Below are 22,022 nucleotides of genomic sequence, written 5' to 3'. Positions count from 1 at the left end.
TGACTTTAATGTGTTTAACTAATTTAAATCAATACATTTCTAAATGGGAAGATCAATCCACATTGCTATACTTTTGATAGATTGCACACCCCCTCCTCCAAGTACATGCAGTATGCTCCGGGGACAAGATCAGTGGAACTGATTATGGTTAAGGAATAAGCAGAGCCAGGGAAATGTTTGTTTATTCAAGTTTGAAAATGTCCAATTCCATCAATTTTTCTTTACACCTAGCAAAACACGTGTTCCCGGAGCGTCCGCTCCGCAGCCCCGAGACTCTGCCCCAGCGGCGGCCCGGAGGGTAAAAAGGGCGGCGCCTCAACCCCGGGAAGCCTGCGGGAGACCAGCGCGCAACGTGCGGGGCTGCGTCACATCCGGCGTCAGGGCGCCAGATTCCGGAAGAGGCTGCAGTTGTGGCGGCGGTTTCTCTGTTGGTGATTAGTATCTTTCCTGCCAGAGCGGGGAAATACACGGCAGCATCATGGTTGAGGTAAAGTGACATTTGGTACTGAGGGGTAGTTTGCTACTGGACTGTTTTCCTTTGGCGACAGGCACGGGGGATCGAGGGGATCCAGGGAGAGTAGAAGCTGCTCAGGGAGGCTGTTTGGCCGAGGCCAGGTTGTCTCTAGGTTTTCAGGGAGAGAGGGAGGCTTTTCAGGGGATGAGAGCACGAATTGGAGGTTCCCTCCGGGCGGGAAGCCTAAGCTAACGCCTCCCCTCCTTATTTAACCCTTGGGCACTGGAGCGGGGCGCTGCCCTCGGAGGTGCGGCTTCTGTCGATGTTCGACCGCCGTGTTCGCCGCCTGCGGGGTGGTGTCAGTGCATCTGTGTTCTAGGCGACTGGCGGTTTGCTCCCGTGGTGACTCTGTCTCTTCTTTTAGCTCTTCCCCAGGAAAATCTGCCGTTCTTGAATTTTTGCATCTTTCCCTAGCTTGAACAACCATTCTATTAGCAAGCCTTGTCTGTCTTTTCTCAGAACTGTTTCTTGACTTTTGTCCATTCCCATTGCCATCACCGTAATTCAGACCAACCTCACCTTTCATCTCGACAGTTGCGTTGGTTCCAAACTGGTCTCCTTCCTTCCATCTCTCTCTCTCTCTCGCTCTCGCTCTCTCGCTCTCTCTCTCTCTCTCACACACACACACACACAAGTTAATCTATTTAAAAATGTAAGTTGGTCCTGCTTTTCTTACTTAAAACCCTTTACTGGCCCTATGCTGCTAGAACAAAAATACAGACTGCTATAATGGTCTAAAAAAAAAAAAAACACAAAAAACCCTAACTAGATCTGGACCATGTCTACCCTCGCAACCTCATCTTGCATCATAACTCACCCTCTCACCAAACACATACAATTGTTCTGCCCCTCCTGGCATTTTTTCTGTTACTGAATTCCTTTGCGCATGGTGTTTTCCTTCTGCCTGGATTGTTCTTAACCTCTTTTCTGTGCAAGGCTAACACCCTTTCTGCTTAAATAGCACCTCAGAGAGATCTTTCATAACTATCCTAAGTTTTTGCTCCACTCTCTCAGTCCCTTGCTTCTTTTCTTCACAGTACTTATCAAAATGTGGAGTTATTTTTGCTTATTTTTATTTAAATGTGTCTTGTTTCATCTTGAGCACAGCGACCATGACCATCTTTTTGTCGTTCTGTTGTTAGCTTTCAGCCCAATACCTACCAGACACAGTACCTACCAGACAAATAGTAGCTCAGTAAACTTTTATTGAATAAATGACTAATCTCAGGCATAATTCAGTTGTTATACTTGGGGTTCTAGCAAAAAAGGGGAGCTTCGTCCTTTGAACTTGACTGCTGTAGCTTGCTACAAGTAGCTCTGGTGAGCGGTGCAAAGTTTTTGACATATTTAAACATGCAACGGAATGACAATTTGACTTTAATTTAGGTTTGATATGTGTAGTCTGTGGCTAGATATGTAATTATACTCTTTCTTTCTAGGAAGTACAGAAACATTCTGTGCATACACTTGTGTTCCGGTCGTTGAAGAGGACCCATGACATGTTTGTAGCTGATAATGGAAAACCTGTGCCTTTGGATGAAGAGAGGTAGGTATAGTTCCTTTTCAATTGCTAGAATATTTAAACTCCTAAAATTGGGGGAAGAGAGCAGGGAGAGGGGTACCTTTAGAGTTTAGTGAATAACACTAACACTCACAGAATATCTATTCAGTAATGAGTGGAGTAACTTAAGCTGATTTAACTTTTTTTTGGCCTTTTACATTAATTAGTTAATTACTTAATTAATTAATTGCATTTTACAAATACCCAGTAATTAGGAGAGTCCCATTTAGGTATTTTATTTTATAATCAATCACTTTGTATGTGCTTTCAGCTTCCCTCCCGCTGCTCTCAGAGCCTTGCTGAGCTGAAATTGTACCTGGCCAGTACTTCTACTCCCATCTTTTCTCGTTAGTATGATGAAGATTTTTGAGTGGTGGCATATTTTTGGTTCTACATCTCCAGCTCCAGTCTAGGATTGCATTATGTGCAGTGTTCCTTCTTTGTTCTTCACCCTTCTTTTAAAGTCTACTTAATTCCTCAAACAAGCATTTATATTTAATTTGTAAAGTAGGCTATTCTTGAAAGCAATATAATAAGTGCATTTCTTTATAAAATATTGAGCTAATTAAGTACTTCGATCATTTCTAACCTTCAAAATATCTAGTAAACGTTATTGTAGAAGCTTTTACTATATTTTTGTATTTAGACATTTGAAGGAGAGTATTGATTCTGAGGTTTTTTAAAAAAAAGATATATTTGTTTCTATATATTTTAAAATCAGTTAGACCCTTGATAACTCATCATGAAAGGTTTTATATTTATCGGTTAACAAGCTAAAATATTTCTTAGACTTAATGGATGCTGTGTGGTGGGTTGTGAATAAAAGTGTGGAAATGTACTTGGAAATTTTGAGCTTTTTAAAATGTTTAAAATCTTCATAGAAACTTTTTCTACATAATTAGGCAAACTTAAGCTATTTAAGTACTTGTTTCCTGTCTATCTGTGACTATATTTATTTTGGTGACTATATTTGAAGTACTTAAAAATACATTCCTTTGTTTATAACTTTTTAAAATAGTCACAAACGAAAAATGGCAATCAAGCTGAGGAATGAGTATGGTCCTGTGTTGCATATGCCTACTTCGAAAGAAAATTTTAAAGAGAAGGGCCCTCAGAATGCATCAGATTCATATGGTCATAAACAGTATCCTGCCAACCAAGGTGAGTGTGGCATTGTCAGAAATGCCAGGACTTACGTGTGAATTTTTAAAAATAAATGAAATATTTTATTAGTGCCCCTCTTGGTGGAAGACTAATTAGAGCCATACCGTATTTTAACACCACTAGTATTATGATGGAAGTCTAGATTTCCTCATTGGAATAGTGAGTGAGATATGTATTGGTTGGTGGGTTTTAGTTCTACAGGAAATAAAAATAAAAGTGGTAGTATAATGGTGGCAGAAACCATTAGGATATGGAGTTGGTTATAGTGGAAAAATTCCTAATTTGTGGGGAGACCATCTATCTCTTTAGGCTATAATTCAGAAAGATGATATTAAATACTGAAATTGTAGTGAATAAAGATAATTCAATATTCCACAGGGAAACCATTTGCTTAAAAGAAAAATCAGAGTGGATTATTACTTTATAGGGTGACCTCTACACACGATTGTTATATAGCAAATGCACAAGTTCTTGACATCATGTCAGCAAATGGTCAAGGAAATCACTATGTACATGGTCTTCAGAAGTCAAAACAAAAATGATCAGCTTTATTTTTGAAGCTTGGGTTTAGTTATGAAAATTTTAGAAATCCAGTTGATAATTTAAAATTACTTAGTTCATTAAAAGAAATGATACTAGTATGGTACATAAGATAAATTTTGTCATTGATGAATTTCTCTTGTATTTTTTTAAGGACAAGATGTTGAATATTTGGTGACGGGTACACATCCCTATCCACCTGGACCTGGTAAGTGAGCTGTTACACATTGAAAATGTCTTATTGTCACATATATTTCCATGAATAAACTAATAATATGATTCCCATTGCCTGTAAAATACAAGATAAGCTTAATAGCCCGGCATCCAGCTTTTTAGATGATAATTAGCGAATACTTAGTGTCACATGCATTCATTGGGCAAACATTCATGAGCACCTGTATTTTTTCAGGCACCGTGCTAGGAATTTATAGTCAATAAGACTGCCCCAAGGTAAGACAAGCTTATTATTTGGAGGTTTAGACAGACATGTAAATGTCACTAAGCTTATAAAAGTGATGCTAGAAGTGTTAGTATAGAAGCAGGGGTGATAGAAATGTTACCTGGGTGTGTGTAGAGGAATCGGCACACAGGTGGAGTGGTCAGTATAGCAAGAGTAGAGGATAAAAAGCTTAGTACAGCTATTTTAGAGGACAGAATTCAGCATATTGAAAGTGTAGGCGAATCAGTGCTTCTCGTAGTAATTTACATTTATTCTTCGAAACATTCTGGTAATATTTGCGGAACTGCTTAATTTTTATGTGTAACGGTAATATCCCAAAAGTATAGCAATTTAACTTCACTATCTTGTGCTTTGTTAATATCAGGATGCTTGTGATTAAATCAAATTTGAGTTACGTGTTAAGCAATATTTGTTGTAAAAATGTTAGTGACAAAAGACATGCAAAACAATCAGTTTTTGTAATGTCACCACCAGGAGATAATCACCTTTTTGCTATATTTTCCTCCAGTAGTTTATTTTAAATGCATGCAAATGAAAACAAAGAGAGCCACTAAAAGGAATTATTTTTTGTTTGTTTTTGATTTTTTTTTTTAACAGGGGTTGCTTTAACAGCAGATACTAAGATCCAAAGAATGCCAAGTGAATCAGCTGCACAGTCCTTAGCTGTGGCATTACCTTCTTCTCAGGCCAGGTATGAAATATGCTTATCAAATATTGTCTAATTATGACGATTTTGAAAGCATAATTCACTTCACATTTTTTTCTCATTTTTAAATTTGTCTTTTTATAATTATTTATTACATGACATTTTTCTTTATCAGTGCTTACAAAAATTTAACATATAAAGTTTGTTCTGCAGAATACATGATACTGAGATGTGATGTTTTTTGCTTCAGGGTTGACGCAAACCGCAGTGCACCTGCTGGAGGTGAATACCGACTTCCTGGGGCCTCTGACCGTTCGCAGCCTGCAGGAATGACTTCGGTAGGTTTCCCTGTGTCAAATCACGCTGCAGGTTTCTACCTTTTGGAACAGGTGGCCTTATTTCCCTTCATCGCAAGAGTCTTCCCTTAAATATTAAATAAATGAACATGTTTTGGAATTGTTGAACAGCAGCCTGAGCTAATTGTTACTATTTCGTAGCCCTAAATTTTAAGTTGCTAGTGAATTGACATGATTTTTAGATTAAAATTCTGTTAATTCTGTGTCTACTTACATATTGTACTTAATATTTACTATGATGAAGATAATGTGATGTTGCTCTTTATTATCCACTATTAAAAATATAAGGAATGATATTCTGAAATTTGTATTAGTATGTTTCAGGTATAAAACCTTTTTAAAATTAAACTCTTAAGTTGATTTATACAGTTGGAGTTGAGTGCTGTTAGTATTTTAATTTCATGGGCTATACAATTAGTGTTATATAAATGAACATTTAGAAATATGTTAAGTTTTTATAAGTAAATGGCAGCAGCTATTGTTATAGGTGAAATAGTTAGAGAAAGAATAATTGAAAATATGCTGTCACTTGAAATAAGTGTAGGCTTTATTTTTTCAATTTCGCAGTTGATTTGGCTTTATGGAGTAAATGAATTTGTAGTCCTCTCACATTTCTTTTTTAACCTCCATTCGCAAGTCTCTCTGCCCAGGCTTTCTGCCTCCTTAGGAGGAAGTAATGTTAGCTTCTTAAGGGTAGAAACTTTATGGATTTAAGTAATTTTTAGATGGATCCTGACAGTAGATCACATATCAGCTAGAATACCTTTTAAACTGGCATCGAGATATTTTGGGGGAAGATAAAGGAATTATCAGTCATTCTTTTGTAATATTAAATCAATGATGTTAAAGTACGACAATGAAAGGCAGTGGCATTAATCTGCTTAGTCACTTGAATAATAATAGGAGCTTACATAGAGCGTTTTACTGTTATTCATCTTCATAATAACTGTAGGAGGTAGGCACTCTTATTTTAAAAACGAGGCACAGAGTTTACATAACTTTTACGGAAGGTCAATCAGCTAGTAGTAATTGGCAGAGCTGGGTTTCCAACTCATGCACAGTGATATGCTCTTTAGTGTTCTGCCTCTCTGAGATTTTTAATTGCTTGTTAAAATTAACATACAGAAAATATTGTTCTGTTCAGAAGTTTTAGATTCATTTTCTAATTAGGCAAACATTTTTAGCTGTCCTTTGCTCTTTATATAAGGCAAAACACTTTCATAAATCCCTTTGAATTTCCATTTTTGAATTGGTAACCCAAAAAGTTAATAATAATGTGATCTGTTCCATCTCCAGGCTGTTATGGAGGGTGGTAATGCCAAGAACTCTGCACTGATGGCTAAAAAAGCCCCTACAATGCCAAAACCCCAGTGGCACCCACCATGGAAACTCTACAGGGTGAGTGAATCTGTATATTATTGCACTACATGAAACACGATCACTGCTTTCCAGTTGATGATCTGAGTAATAGAATAAGGAGGAAAAGGAGTGAATATGAGAACTGATAAAATGATCTGAGGTGGAATGGGAGAAGGGGCTTAGGCACTATCTGAAAAGATCTTGGAAAGGAGACTTCTTTAAATAAAAGCTGTGCTTGTATTTTGTATAAAATATTGATAGAAGGCTACTGAATGTGAAGAACAGACAAAATAAATTTAAGAAAGTGAGCTATTTAATGTGGAGGCCGAGAGGGAAAACCAATATATTAGGACATTTCTTTGGCCCTACTGATCATCTTGTCAATTATAGTAAATTGAAATGATTCAAATGTTCCAGATCTAAAATAAAATGTATGTAGTAGGAAAAGCACAGCTACACATAATATATATGTTCAATTTTACTTTTTAGTAGAAGAGATTTTCTTTTGGTACAGATCTAATCAATTTAATAGATACATACGTAGGTTTGGGTAATCACTATTACAGGAAATAGAAGTTGCGTTGACTTAAAAAACATTCCCGTGCTATTTTTTTTATAGCTGTTCCCTTCTGCAAACCTGGCAACCATTGATTTGTTTCCCATCACTATAGTTGTGTCTTTTCAATTTTGTCGTATAAATGGACTCATTCACCATGTAACTCTTGAGACTGACTTCCTTCACTCAGCTTAATGCCTTTGAGATTCATCCAAGTTGTTGCCAGTATTAATACATTCCTTTTTTATTGCTGAATAGCAGTATTCCATTGTATAGATACACCACAATTTGTGTATTCATTCACGGATTAAAGGTAGTTTAATACTTTAAAATCTAATTGTCAAATAATCTTGTAATCTTATTATTTGAAGATGGGGGGAAGGGCAATTCAAACTTGCATAAACTTTAACTTATGTGTAAAGAGTTGAAATTGAATGACCTAAAGTTACATGTCTGCCCATCCCACCTTTTTAAATTTATTGTTTTATTTTTCAATTACAGTTGATATTCACTATTATGTTAGTTTCAAGTGTATAGCTTAGTAGTTAGACATTTATGAAGTGATCTGTCCGATTAGTCTGGTACCCACCTGGCACTATACATAGTTATTATGCTTTACTTTACATTCCCATGACTATTTTGTAACTACCACCAATTTGTACTTCTTAATCCCTTCACCTTTTTCACCCAGCCCCATAACCCTCTTCCAATCTGGTAACCATCAGTTTGTTCTCTGTATCTATAAGTCTGTTTCTGTTTTGGGTTTTTTATTGTTTATTTTGTTCTTTAGATTCCACATATAAGTGAGATCATATGATATTTGTCTTTCTCTGACTTACTTCACTTAGCATAATATGCTTTAGGTCCATCTATGTTGTCACCAGTGGTAAGATTTCATTTTCTTAATGGCTAATTGTCCATTGTATATATGTATCACATTTTCTTTATCCATCCGTCTATTGATAGGCACTTAGTTTGCTTCCATATCTTGGCTATTGTAAATAATGCTGCAGTGAACATAAGGGTGTACATATCTTTCCAAATTAGTGTTTTGGATTTCTTCAGATAAATACCCAGAAGTGGAATTGCTGGGTCATATAGTAGTTCTATTTTTAATTTTTTGAAGAACCTTCAAACCATTTTCCATAGTGGCTGCACCAATTTACAATCCCACTAACAGTGCACAGGGGTTCCCTTTTCTCCACATCCTTGCCAACACTTGATGTTTCTTGGTTTTGATGATACTCATTCTGAGAGGTGTGAAGTAATATTGTGGTTTTAATTTGTGTTTCTCTAATGATTAATGATGTTGAGCATCTTTACACATGTCTATTGGCCATCTGTGTGTCCTCTTTGGAGAAATATTTATTCAGGTCCTCTGCCCAAAGGTGGGATATCCTTAACCAACATGGTAATTCATACTTAGAAAATAATTTGTAAGTCATTACTAAAATTATAAGCTATGGGATAGTTAACAAAAACAAGCATAAAGTCATGACCTTCCCCAAACTTGGAGTCTTTTAAGTGTGGTTTTTCTCAAAAACAGAGACAGACCAAAAACTGGGATATTAATACCCAGTTTCTTTTCTAAACCAATAACCAGTTTCTTATTGGTTATTGATATTTATGATATCACTCCTACATTGTTTGTGAGAATATAGAAACTTATTCAAATTGATGACATTATGCTGTTTATTTTGCATGTAAATCTGGGTAACTAAGTTATGGTAGCTGAAAGGAATAGAATGGATTCAAAATTCTATCTGATATTTACACCTAAAACAATTCTTAAGAATAATTGACCCATTTTGGAAGATTCTTCTCAGTTGTATTTATTCAATGAAAAAGAGTAAATAAATCAACAGATAATTTGGTTATTTCAATTAGGCTTTCATAGGAAGTCATGAGAGATTATTTTTCTTTTTTTTTGCTTGTTCACAAATTTTATTTTTAATTAAAAGGCATATATATTGTCTTCCTGATTATAACATAAAGATAAAAAGCATGATATAAAATTCTGTTTAAAGTACACTTCCAACTTTTTTCTGTTTTTGTTTTTTAATTAGTTTCAAGTGTACAAAGCAATGTACTAGTTAGACATTTATCATTTATACCCCTCACACAGTGATAACCCCCCCAGTCTACTACCCCTCTGATACCGCATACAGCCATTACATTTCCACTGTCTCTGTTCCTTATGCTGTACTCCACTTCTTGTGAAGATGGATAGATAGATAGATAGATAGATAGATAGATAGATAGATAGATAGATAGATAGATAGATTAGAGAGAGAGAGAGAGAGAGAGAGAGATAGGTGATTATAGTTGACATTATTATTCAGCTTCAGGTGTACAGCGCAGTTATCAGACATCTACACCGTCCCTAAAGTGGTCTCTCTAGTAAGGTAGGTGTCCATTGGATACCCTACAAAGTCTTTACAACATTATTGATTACATTCCCCAAACTGACTTTCGTATCCCTGTGGCCATCTTGTGGTTACCGATTGTGCTTTCTAATCCCCTCACCTTCCCCCTCATCCCTACCCCCTGCATCTGACAACCCTCAGTTTTTCCTCTGTATCTCTGAGACTGTTTCTGATTAGTTTGTTCATTTATTCTATTCTTTAGACTCTGCATATAAGTGAGATCATAAGATATTTGTCTTTCTCTGTCTGACTTATTTCACTTAGCATACCGTTCTCTAGGTCTATCCATATCGTTGCAAATGGTAAGATTTCATTCTTCTTTATGGCCGAGTAATACTCCATTGTATAAATGACCACAGTTTCTTAATCCAATCATCTACCGCTGGACATTTCGGTTATTACCATGTCTTGGCTATTGTGAATAGTGCTGCAATAAACATAGGTGTGCATAAAATTTTTCGAATTAGTGTTTTGGACTTCTCTGGATAGAGTGCAATTGCTGGGTCATAAGGTAGTTCCATTTCCAGTTTTTTGAGAAACCTCCATACTGATTTCCATAGTAGCTGCACCAATCTGCAATCCCACCAGCAGTGCACGAGGGATCCTTTTTCTCCACATCTTCTCCAGCGCTTGTTTGTTGATATATTGATGATAGCCATTTTGACTGGGGTGAGGTGGTATCTCATTGTGGTTTTTATTTGCATTTCTCTAATGATTAGTGAGGTTGAACATTTTTTCTTATGTTTGTTTGCCATCTGTACGTCCTCTTTAGAAAAATGTCTCTTCATGTCCTCTGCCCATTTTTTCATTGGGTTATTTGTTTCTTTTTTGGTGTTGAGTTGAATGAGTTTTTTGTAAATTTTGGATATTAACCCCTTATCCAATATATCATTGACAAATATTTTCTCCCATTCAGTAGGATCTCTTTTTGTTTTATTGATGGTTTCCATTGCTGTGAAAAAACTTTTTAGTTTGACGTAATCCCATATGTTTATTTCTTCTCTTACTTCCCTTGCCCGAGGGGATATATCAGTAAAAATAATTACTCCAGATAATGTCTGTAAACTTTCTTCCTATATTTTCTTCTAGGAGTTTTATGGTTTCAGATCTTACATTTAAGGCTTTAATTCATTTTGAATTTATTCTTGTATATGGTGTAAGGAGGTGGTCCAGCTTCATTATTTTTGCCTGTGTCTGTCCAGGTTTCCCAGCACCATTTATTGAATAGACAGTCTTTACCCCAGTGTAAATTCTTGCGTCCAAAGTCATAGATTAAATAACCATATAGGCATGGATTTATTTCTGGGCTTTCTATTCTGTTCCATAGATCTATGTGTCTGTTTTTATTACAGTATCATGCTGTTTTGATTACTGAAGCTTTGTAGTATAATTTGACGTCAGGTATCGTGATACCTCCCACTTTGTTCTTATTTCTCAAGATTGCCAAGGCTATCCAGGGTCTTTTATGATTCCATATAAATTTTAGGATTATTTGTTATGTTTCTATGAAAAATGTCCTTGGTAGTTTGATAGGAATTGCGTTGAATCTGTATATTGCCTTAGGCAGTATACGGACATTTTAACTATATTAATTCTTCCTATCCATGAGCATGATATATGTTTCCATCTATTTGTATCTTCTTTAATTTCTGAGAGATTATTTTTCTATCATATTTAGTTGAAATCAATGGAACATTTATTTATCTTAGTTTTGTCTTTAGTTTTTTTTAAAACAAGTCATAATAATGGGAAGAGCCTTGGAATGGAAGTTCAAGAAGTAAATTTGAATGACAGGTTTACTACTGTGTCCCTGAGTAAGTCACTAAGATTCTTAGAGTCTTCAGTCTCATTGCTCTCTCTCTCATTGTGGTTTTTATTTGCATTTCTCTGATGATTAGTGATGTCGAGCATTTTTTCATGTTTATTGGCCATCTGTATGTCTTATTTAGAGAAACGTCTATTCAGGTCCTCCGCCCATTTTTTAATTAGGTTGTTTGTTTTGTTGGTGTTGAGTTATATGAGTTTTTTAATAAATTTTGGATATTAACTCTGTATCAGATGCATCATTGGCAAATACCTTCTCCAATTCAGTAGGTTGTCTTTCAGTTTTGTTGATGGTTTCCTTGGCTGTACAAAAATTTTTTAGTTTGATGTAGTCCCATTTTTTAATTTTTTCTTTTGTTTCCCTTACCCAAGGAGATATATCAGAAAAAAATATTACTAAGAGCAATGTCAGTTTACTGCCTATGTTTTTTTCTAAGAGTTTTATGGTTTTGGTCTTACATCTAAGTCTTTAATGCATTTTGAGTTTATTCTTATATGTGGATTGAGAAGATGGTCCACTTTGATTTTTTTTTGCATGTATCTGTCCAGTTTTCCCAACACCATTTATTAAATAGACTGTTTTTACCCTAGTGCGTATTGTTGCCTCCTTTGTCATAGATTAAATGACCATACAGGCATGGATTTATTTCTGGGATCTGTGTTCTGTTCCACTGATCTGTGTGTTTATCTTTATGCCAGTATCATGCTGTTTTGATTACTATAGCTTTGTATAGTTTGATATCAAGTAGTGCCATTCTACCGTTTTTTTTAATACAGGTGATCAGTGGGCATCTTGGTTGGGTTCGATGTATTGCTGTGGAACCTGGAAATCAGTGGTTTGTTACTGGATCTGCTGACAGAACTATAAAGGTAATGAGGGAAGAAAAAAATAAACCTGACTTTAGTTTGCTATGTATATTTCATCTGTTTTAAGTTATTTCTTCTAGTGGGAATTGCTCTTGTAGCTCCTCTGATTTCTGAGACCTGATTATGTAGTAAAATTAATTATCTGCACCAGTTAATAAATATCTGTTTGAAAGTGATATTTAAACAGTTTTTTTTTTCAAACACTGCATGCTGACTACCTACCAATTGATATTTAAGTTTTTTCCTCTCTGATTATAAAGTTGAAGCATGTTTATCTGTAAAAAAAAATGTGGAAAATATAGAGAAATAGAAAAGAACATAGACCCATATGTAATCCTACCACTGTCAGATATTTGAATTTCTTTCTAGTATTTATTTCTGTGGATGTGTATGAGGGCATTTTCTTCTGACCTTTTTTCCCCCGTGTGTATAACTGTGTATCTTTTAAAAATCATGCCTGGTATGTAATTTTGAACCCTGCTTTTTTTCACTTAACATTGTATCAAAGGTATTTATTATATATCCCTGTGAAAAAATCAAACATCTTTTTAAATGATTCCATGGTATTATATCATTAGATATTTTATAACCTATTTTTCTATTATTGGAGACTGAAGTTTTTAGTTTCCTGACTTTCACCATCACAAATAATGCTGTAATTAATCTTTGTACCTGAAGCTTTTTCTGTCTTTTAAATTATTTTATGATTGATTCCCAGAAATGGAATAATGGGTCAAACATTTTTGAATTTGGCAGCCAAAGTATAAATTATTTTCTAAAATGGTGCATCGATACTTGCAGCATATGAAAGGATTCTTTTTAGCCTATTGATTGTGTATCTTTAAAAATATCTACTTATATGATAAGCAAGAATGGGTATCTAATCTTTTAAAAAGTATATATACACGAAATTTCTAGTGAGATTGAAGTTTTTGATAATCTTATAAAGCTACTTTTAAGGTTTTTAAATTTTTTATTTGGTTATAATTGACATATATTTAGATTAGTTTCAGGTGTACAACACAATGATTTGATATTTATATATATTGTGAAATGATCACAGTAAGTCTAGTTAACATCTATCACTGCGCAGTTACACAATTTTTTTTCTTGTCATAAAAATTTTTAAGATCTCTTAGTAACTTTCAAATATGCAATATAGTATTATTAATCATAGTTGCCAGGCATGCATTACATCCCCATAACTTATTAATTTATAACTGAAAGTTTGTACCCTTTGACTCTCTACCCATTTTACCCCTGGCTTCTGGCAACCACCAGTGTATTCTCTGTATCTATGAGCTTGGATTTTCAGGGGTTTTTTTGTTTTGTTTTTTTTTTACATTCCACATATAAGTGAGATCATGCAGTGAGATCATGTGTTATTTGTCTTTCCGTTTCTGACTTATTTTACTTAACATACTGCCCTCATGGTCCATCCATGTTGTTGCAAATGGCAAGATTTTGTTCTTTATGTCTGGATAATATTCCATTATATGTATATATACCACATGTTTTTATCCATTCATCCATTAATGGACACTGAGGCTCTTTCCACAGGGGTTTTTTAAGTTGTTGCCATTCTTGGCTAATTTAATACCATGGTATTCATACTTTTGTTGCCAATAATATCCTTTAGAAAGTTAACCTTTTATCATCTCTTACAAATATTTCCCGAGTTTGAGCATGCCTTTTAATTCTCTTTTTACCCTGCTTTTATTTTTTGGTGGTTGGGGGGTGGTTTTGCAAATGAAAAATTTTTTAAACGTTTATATCTCTCTTTGGAGACTTAATTTTAACATCAAGATTCTAAAACTTTGGGATAATTAACAAGAATGGAAATTAAATATTCTTTGGTTGCAGATCTGGGACTTGGCTAGTGGCAAGCTAAAACTGTCATTAACTGGGCACATCAGTACAGTGCGTGGCGTGATAGTAAGCTCGAGGAGCCCATACCTGTTCTCCTGTGGGGAAGACAAACAAGTCAAATGCTGGGATCTGGAATATAATAAGGTAAGCTTGGATTTAAGGATTTCAAACGTGCTCCTGTTTTTCTTTCCTTTTTTTTTAATTAAAATTTATTGGGGTGACACTGGTTAGTAAAATTACATAGGTTTCAAGTTTCCAATTCTGTAATACATCATCTATAAACCCCATTGTGTGTTCACCATCCAGAGTCAGTTCTCCTCCCATCACCACATATTTGAGCCTGTTTAGCCACTGTTTTTCTAAGAGAGATTTTAACTTTCCTGCTTTACTTGTAGGTTATAAGGCACTATCATGGACATCTAAGTGCAGTGTATGGTTTGGATTTGCACCCAACAATTGATGTGCTGGTAACCTGTAGTCGAGATTCAACTGCACGGGTAAATGGAATAGAGCTTTTTGTTTTTCTGTAAATATTGTTATACCTTATAGTATGCATATTTGGTATAGGAGTCATATGTTGTTTGATAGAGAAAGATGGTTACCTTGACCCACCAGTAACCTGGTCCCTCAGTTTCTTGACTTGTATGTTGTTCCACCTTCCTCTTCAGTTCTGTGGCCTCACCATGTTTATTATTGGGAATGCCCTGCCCCTGAAATGTGATACTCTCACATTCCATTCTGTCACCACAACTATTGTCCATTAGCTGTTCCATTCAGTAGTTCCATTATACCCATTCTTAGACTTTCAGTCCCCTGATCTTTCAGCTTTGTTTTGGCAGCTGTCTCCTATCTACATTCCCCAGCCAGCTAGAGATTACCTTTCACTTAAGGCGCTTTATTCATTACAATCAGGCACAGTTGTGCAGTAAATTCCCCGCCGGAGTTTATTCAGTTACCTGCCTGAGATACAAATACCTGTTCTCTTTGACAGTTTGTCTATTGTGTTTTTATAGATTTGGGATGTGAGAACTAAAGCCAGTGTACACACATTATCTGGACATACAAATGCAGTTGCCACAGTGAGGTGTCAAGCTGCAGAACCACAAATTATTACTGGTACGATCCATAGTTTTCAAGTTTACAATATATTCGTGTCAGAATGCATTATGATTACACATGTTTTTCGTGTTTACTATGACTCATATTGTGTATACAGTGTTTCTGTGTGGATTTGAAATTTATTGTAACGTTTCATTCGATTAATTTTATCTCATACTTCTTACATATCATAGAATATGTTATAGTATCATGTAGTAGCTTACTAGGAAGTGGAGATGTTAGATAAAGTAAATATTGTTTCATAGGATCAAAATTACTTGTCTAGGAAATTAGAGTTGGAAGACAAGATACCCTGAGAACAATAACCGTTAGAACTATTTTGAATCTTGTTTTGCTTAAAATAATGTTAGTAACAATGGATCTTTAAGACTAGAAAATAATTCCTTGATGTATATTTTTTTTTACCTTGACATATTTTATTAACTGAAAAATGATTCGAGTTGTTTTCTTTTTCCTCTCCATTTGTTTTATTTGTTATTTGCATTTGTTGTAGCTGTTAACAGTGCATCAAGCATTTATTACATTTTTTTAAGAATTAAATTTAAAACCAACCTAAAATTTTGGAAGGACAAAGCAATTAGCCAAGAGTTGATATGACTTTCATTTAGTATATACGTGTTTATGGAAGAACACTTCATGTTTTATTGTACCTAACTTTTGTATTCTTGATCTGTGTTTTGGGGATGTGTTTGTATTTTCATTATAGGAAGCCACGACACTACAATACGATTATGGGATTTGGTGGCTGGAAAAACAAGAGTCACATTAACAAATCACAAGAAATCAGTCAGGGCTGTGGTGTTACATCCAAGACAGTAAGTGTATTTTTCTAATTTCTCTTTTTTCTTTAATTCTTAGTATAGTACAGAAATACCAGCATTAGTACTACTTTGGTAGACATTTAGACACCATCATTTGCAGGCCTATACCACTCATGAACATGCATTTCTTTTTATTTTCCCTCTGTAGTATTTTTCTTCGTGCCCTTTATGAGATGAGGAAAGTTTTCTACATGATAAAAAATGATAATGTCAAGTGAGACAATATGAATAAACCATGGTTAAAAACTACATGTAAATAGAAGCTAATAGTAGCTAGATTTAATGTTTTGGACATAAGTGTCATTGTACACTGAGATATACATAGAATAGTTTAATTCTTAAGGGGGGAGTTGATATACATGGGGGGAAAATAGAAACCGTGAGCATTATAGTCAGGGTACCCACAGAGGGGAGCATCGTATCCCAAGCTACTGTTTTGTCATATCACATCACCCTGACTTTTTTCTGGTTGCTTTCATGTCTTTTCTCTCCTCCTTCTCCTTCTCTCTCTCCCTTCCTCTCTCTCTTACCCTTATTCCCTCTCTCCTGCTGTCTCCCTTTACCAGTCTTCCTCACTCTCTTCCTCTCCCTCCTTCTCTTTCTCTATCTTTCTCTTGCCCTGTTTCTTTCCTTTTCTCTCCTCCTTCTGTTATCTTCTTTCCTTCCCTTTCTTCTTCTTCACTCTCTCCAAAATAGTTGTACAACCCTTTGCCCTTTATGTGAAGTTTGCACATTTATTGCCCCAGCTCAGTATAGCGCACTGGGGAAATGAGAGGAGAATAAAACATTAATCTGGGTCTTAAAATACATTTAAAATAATTTGAAAATCTTATTTAACTTGGAACCAATGTCTTGATATTTTTACCTCTTGGTGTGACAATATTTTGCTAAAACTACATAGATCAGTGAGTACACATACAAAATACAACTATAATAAGCTTTTTTAATTCTACCATTTTATTTAACATGTTTACCTTGTCATTAATTATTTTTAATCTTATTTCAGTTACACATTTGCATCTGGTTCTCCAGATAACATAAAACAGTGGAAATTCCCTGATGGAAGTTTCATTCAAAATCTTTCTGGTCATAATGCTATTATTAATACATTGACAGTAAATTCTGATGGAGTGCTTGTATCTGGAGGTAAAAAAAGATTCTTATGATAAATGTATTTTAGTCTGTCACTTTTTCTTTTAGTGAATGAATAAACATTTGTAAAATATCTAAGCCATCACACCTAAGTGTTATAGCAGAACTTGCCTAATTAATGTGTATTTGAATGTTTATATGTGTATTCATACTTATTCATAATACAGGTAGCATATCTCACAATTCAACCTTCTTTGAGTTCCCACATGATAAATCTAAGTTAGGGATTTATGCTGGGGATTGCCTAAAGTTTGGTTGTGTATTCTGGAATTGGATGTCATTTTGCGGTGCTTATTGAGATCTATAATTCTGAATTAAGCACAAATGAAGGTGGACAAACCAATGTTCAGAGAAGCTTGAGTGCCTGTGTTTTGTATATCTTTATAACTGTAGTAATTGCTATGGTGCTTATATAATGGATGGTGCTTAATAAGTGTTTTTCAAGTTGAGTTGTTGAAGGGATACCAAGTTTAACTAGATCTTTCCCTTTAAGCTGACAATGGCACTATGCATCTTTGGGACTGGAGAACCGGCTACAATTTCCAGAGAGTTCATGCAGCTGTGCAGCCTGGGTCTTTGGACAGTGAATCAGGAATATTTGCTTGTGCTTTTGATCAGTCTGAAAGTCGATTACTAACAGCTGAAGCTGATAAAACCATCAAAGTGTACAGAGAGGATGATACAGCAGTAAGTTCTCCATGTCACATACATTTTAAAGTAAAACAAATCAGCCATACCAATTTTGCAAGTGTTTTCTCATTTTAAAGTACTGAAATTCTCAGAAAGGAAAATAATCTTTATAGTATTAAAGTGTTTATCATCTTGAGTAATATCTGCTCATAGATTTCTGTATTGGTTTCATTGATACCAGCGAATCCATAGACTGTTTTAATTTTATTCCAGCTTTCCTTATTATAGTTACTGGGAAAATCTTGCACTAAGAAAAACAGCAAATAAATAGATTGCAATGAACAGTAATTCTAGAAGCAACAGCTTTGGTATCACTAGAATATTTAAATAGCAATTTTATTTGAGATGAAAAACCATAAACTGAATTTGTGAACCCATTCATCCTTTATTAGATTCAAATAATGCTAAAAGTTTTATCTATTGTTCCTAAAATTGTTAAATAACTGCTAGATATATAAGACCAAGTAATGTAATTTAGAATAGATACCTGATTTTTGTTAGAAAGGAGTTATGAAGCAAACTAATAATACTTTGTTTTCTTATTTACTTTTCTATTTTTAGACAGAAGAAACTCATCCAGTCAGCTGGAAGCCAGAAATTATCAAGAGAAAGAGATTTTAATGTGTCATTGTCTTCTTGGTGGTTCCTTTCTTTTTTTTTCTTTTTTTCTTTTTAGTTTGGCATTGATAAGGATATCCAGTCATTTTGTGCTCTGGCTAGGGATATAAAGCAGAAACTCACATGCTTGAATCATTGCTGCTTTGTAATTTACAATAAACTGTCTCCCTTTCCAATGTTTTTTATTTCTAAAATAAACAATTTGAGATCCCAGGAAGTAAGATGCAGATGTGAAGCATATGCAAGTTTGTTGAATATAACTATTCTAAAGATAGAATATTTTGTCAATTTTTATTAAAAAGTACCTTTTTTTTTTTTTAACTTACAGAACTGCTTACTATAATAGTACGTGTTATGAGGGGAGCAGTCAGTTTTTTTTTTAATCTTTGAAAACTAGTTATCTGTGACTGGTAATTTGGGATTAAAGGATTTGAAGTCTCAACTTACGTATGTTTATTCCACAAACAGTATTTGAGTGCCTGTCCTGCAAAATTCTGCACTAGATACTGTTCAGGAAATAGACAAATAAAATGTGTCTGTCCTCCAAGACTTCCAGTTTAGTAGCTTATTATAGAATCTGGGTAGCACAGAGGAAAATACCATTAATGTTTCCTGGGAGGATTGTGGAAGACCTAATACAGTAAATGGTATTTGAGCTGAGCCTTGAGAGGGCAGAGAAGGAAAAGGCTATTCTAAGAGGAGGCATAAAGTGAATGAACCCAGACATGTGAAAGTGTGGTGAGTTCTAGGAGCAAAATATTGTGTGCTGCAGTTGAGTGACTACAACTGGTTGGTGGTTGGGAAATGTCATGTTTTGAGTTTGGATTTTATTCCACAAGAAATAGGATGCCAGTGTAGGTATCAAAACCTAGCAAAATAACTGGAGATACCAGTAGAAGTATTTGAAGCTGTAGCAAGGGCTCTAGTCTTTCATGAAGACTATAAAAAAGTGATTCTAATACCTATGCCTCCTTCTGGTAAATGAATTTTGTAAATCCTGCCCATCAGATCCTCATTCCCCATCAGTCAAGATTTGTCAAACTTTCTGTAGTTGGAGAATATGATTACAAGAACAACTGATTTAAATTCTTTTTTTCAAAATAAAAAGTTGCATCATAATTTTCAATAAGCATTTCCAAATTATATACATCCCATCTTGCATGCTATAGGTGGGAGTATAATTGTTACAACCTTTAGGTGGATAGTTTTCCAGAGTATATTGAAAGTGCTTGAACTCTTTTGCTAACTTCATTAGAAATGAAATTTCTTGGAAACTGCCTAATAGGAATAATCCAGTAAGTGTACACAGGCAAGTTCATTGCACCTTTGTGGTTTAATAGTTAAAACTAGCCCAGAGGTCCTATCAATAAGGGACTGGTTTAATAGATTGTGGTACCTTCATGCAGTTTATTTCTATCAATTAAGAGTGAGGAATGTCTGGACTAATAAGATGTTCAAACTTTGCTCTTATGTAAGAAAAGTTGTGCAAGCATTTTTTTGTAAAATGACTTGTTAATTCTCTAAAACATAATGGAGAAGTACCACCATGTTGTTATCAGTGGCTTTGTGAGGGAGTGCAATTATGGGAGAACTTTCATGATCTGCTTTATATATTTCTATAATGTTTTAATTTTCTATAAGCATGTATTTTGTAAACTTAAATAAAGAAGAACCCCACTACACTTGCATCCCTGAGAGATTCAAATATGCCTTCTAACAGAAGAAAAATCAAAGATGTGAATAGTATCCCATCTCCAAAGGGCAAGAAGAAATTACTAGTACAAGATGAGAAAGATAGCCCCCATCGTCTTGCCTAGCAAGTTTCAACTATTTGTTTGTTAGGTACAAATACAAATTCTGAATAGCATTTAAAAAGTTCATTTCCCTGCTTCCTGGATGCTCTCCTGTATTTCGGTGTTCTTGAATCCTCTTGCGAACAGTTCACATATGGTCTTGAATCGCATGTAATTGTAAGCAGAATTTTATGCATGTGCCCTTCTCTTACTGAGCAGAACCCCAACCCTGGATTGAGCCGAAATCTCTTACTGTGCCTATGCCTTAAGTACACTCAAGCTGTAAAAAGTACCGGAGGGAAACAGCTGTGCTCGCTGGACTCTGTTGATTTATGAACACATGGCTCAAGTGGGCCATCAATGAACACATACATGTTTCCACAGTTAATGTCTTCTGCCAGGACCCTGTGAAAAAGGATGAGCTACCCACTTAGGAAGAACTTCTCCAAATATACAATTGTTGATTTACACTCTCGTCTACTCAAGGACTTTGCTCCTATGATTAACCCCTTTCTCTGCACCATAATTTCCTTCCCTTTTAACCAAATGATTCTCATCAACAAATGTTTTATTTTGAATACGTATTTAATGTATGTATTTAAATAAATAGGCCTGCCTTAAAGACCTAATGTTCCCTTCTAAGTATGCACCCATTTTTAACTCCTTTTGTAGCAAAACTAGTTTTCATAATCTCATCTCTATAATTTCCTTGCTTTCCATTCTCTCAACTGACTCCAATGCAAAAATAATGAAAATAAATGTGTTAAATATTGTTCTTAGGAAAATAGAAGAGACTTTATAAGGGAGTTGATAAAAAATAAGAAAACAGTGAAATACAGATTTTGAAAATAAACCTAAATGTTGCCTTTTTGGTATAAAAATAAACTAGATAAATCAATTAAAAATATTTAAAAAATGATAAAGGGAGTGGGAGAAAAGACAATTCAATTCTATGCTATTTTAAAGAGCCAAGTAAAAGGATGAAAGAAAAAAATTCTGTGATTCCAGAAGATACAGAAAATTTAACCAGATTCATTACCATAGAAACAGTTGTCAAGGAGTAACCTCTTAAGTTCACCACCGGTATACGTCACCAAGCTCATAGAGCTTCAGAATGGAATACTAACTAATTCTAATGCACTTTAAATTTTTCTGGGACCTAGATAAATAAGGAAAGCTTTCATGTGAGTATAACAAAGATACCCAAGTCCAATACAGCACAAATAAAGGAAATTGTGATTTCATCTTGCTTATGAATGTCGATGCAAAAATTATTAGTAAAGTTTACCAGATCCAAGGGGAGTTTATTCTAGGAATGTAAAGATGGTTTGTTATTAGGAAATAATATAATTCACTATATTGGTTTATATAAGGAGAAAAATCATGAGCAGAATAACTGGAAGCCAATTGACAAAGGAGGCTGGGAAATGGTGTCTTTTTTGACTCCCAGCCCCACAGCATTACTAAGTGGAGGATAGAAGACCGGCCTGGGGCTGACTGGCAGTAAGTAAGTAACCAACAGTCTTTTACATAAGAATGATGTAGAATTTGGTTGCTTGTTTCAGAGCTCAGACATTTGGAGTTGTGCTTTTGGGCTGGGCAGAAATTATTAATGATAACTGGAATGTGAAGTGACGTAAAACAAGTACCACACTAGAGGTCCACTTGGAAATGCCATAGGAGTGCA

At 34.9% G+C, this 22,022-nt stretch overlaps 1 protein-coding gene across 2 annotated transcripts; it reads left to right on the top strand.

The window, feature by feature from the left end:
• Positions 1-357: 357 nt before the first annotated feature.
• On the top strand, positions 358-21,584 carry PLRG1 (pleiotropic regulator 1). 2 transcript variants are annotated; one of them, XM_033135017.1, is made up of 16 exons: positions 380-487; positions 1,954-2,060; positions 2,347-2,422; positions 3,094-3,236; positions 3,934-3,987; positions 4,837-4,930; positions 5,136-5,223; positions 6,538-6,639; positions 12,184-12,276; positions 14,137-14,286; positions 14,538-14,639; positions 15,156-15,258; positions 15,968-16,076; positions 17,089-17,228; positions 17,728-17,921; positions 18,486-21,584. In XM_033135017.1, exons 4-16 carry the CDS (start codon positions 3,107-3,109, stop codon positions 18,543-18,545), a joined length of 1,419 nt encoding a protein of 472 aa, XP_032990908.1. In that variant the 5' UTR covers positions 380-487; positions 1,954-2,060; positions 2,347-2,422; positions 3,094-3,106; the 3' UTR covers positions 18,546-21,584. The 2 variants fall into 2 exon arrangements, with proteins under 2 accessions (XP_032990907.1, XP_032990908.1); XM_033135016.1 differs by lacking the exon at positions 2,347-2,422 and having other exon boundaries at positions 358-487; positions 18,486-18,716.
• The last annotated feature ends 438 nt before the right edge of the window (positions 21,585-22,022 follow it).

The sequence above is a fragment of the Rhinolophus ferrumequinum genome, chromosome 18, assembly GCF_004115265.2.
Source record: "Rhinolophus ferrumequinum isolate MPI-CBG mRhiFer1 chromosome 18, mRhiFer1_v1.p, whole genome shotgun sequence".
Lineage (NCBI taxonomy): Eukaryota > Metazoa > Chordata > Mammalia > Chiroptera > Rhinolophidae > Rhinolophus > Rhinolophus ferrumequinum.
This window is presented reverse-complemented; position numbering and strand designations above follow the sequence as displayed.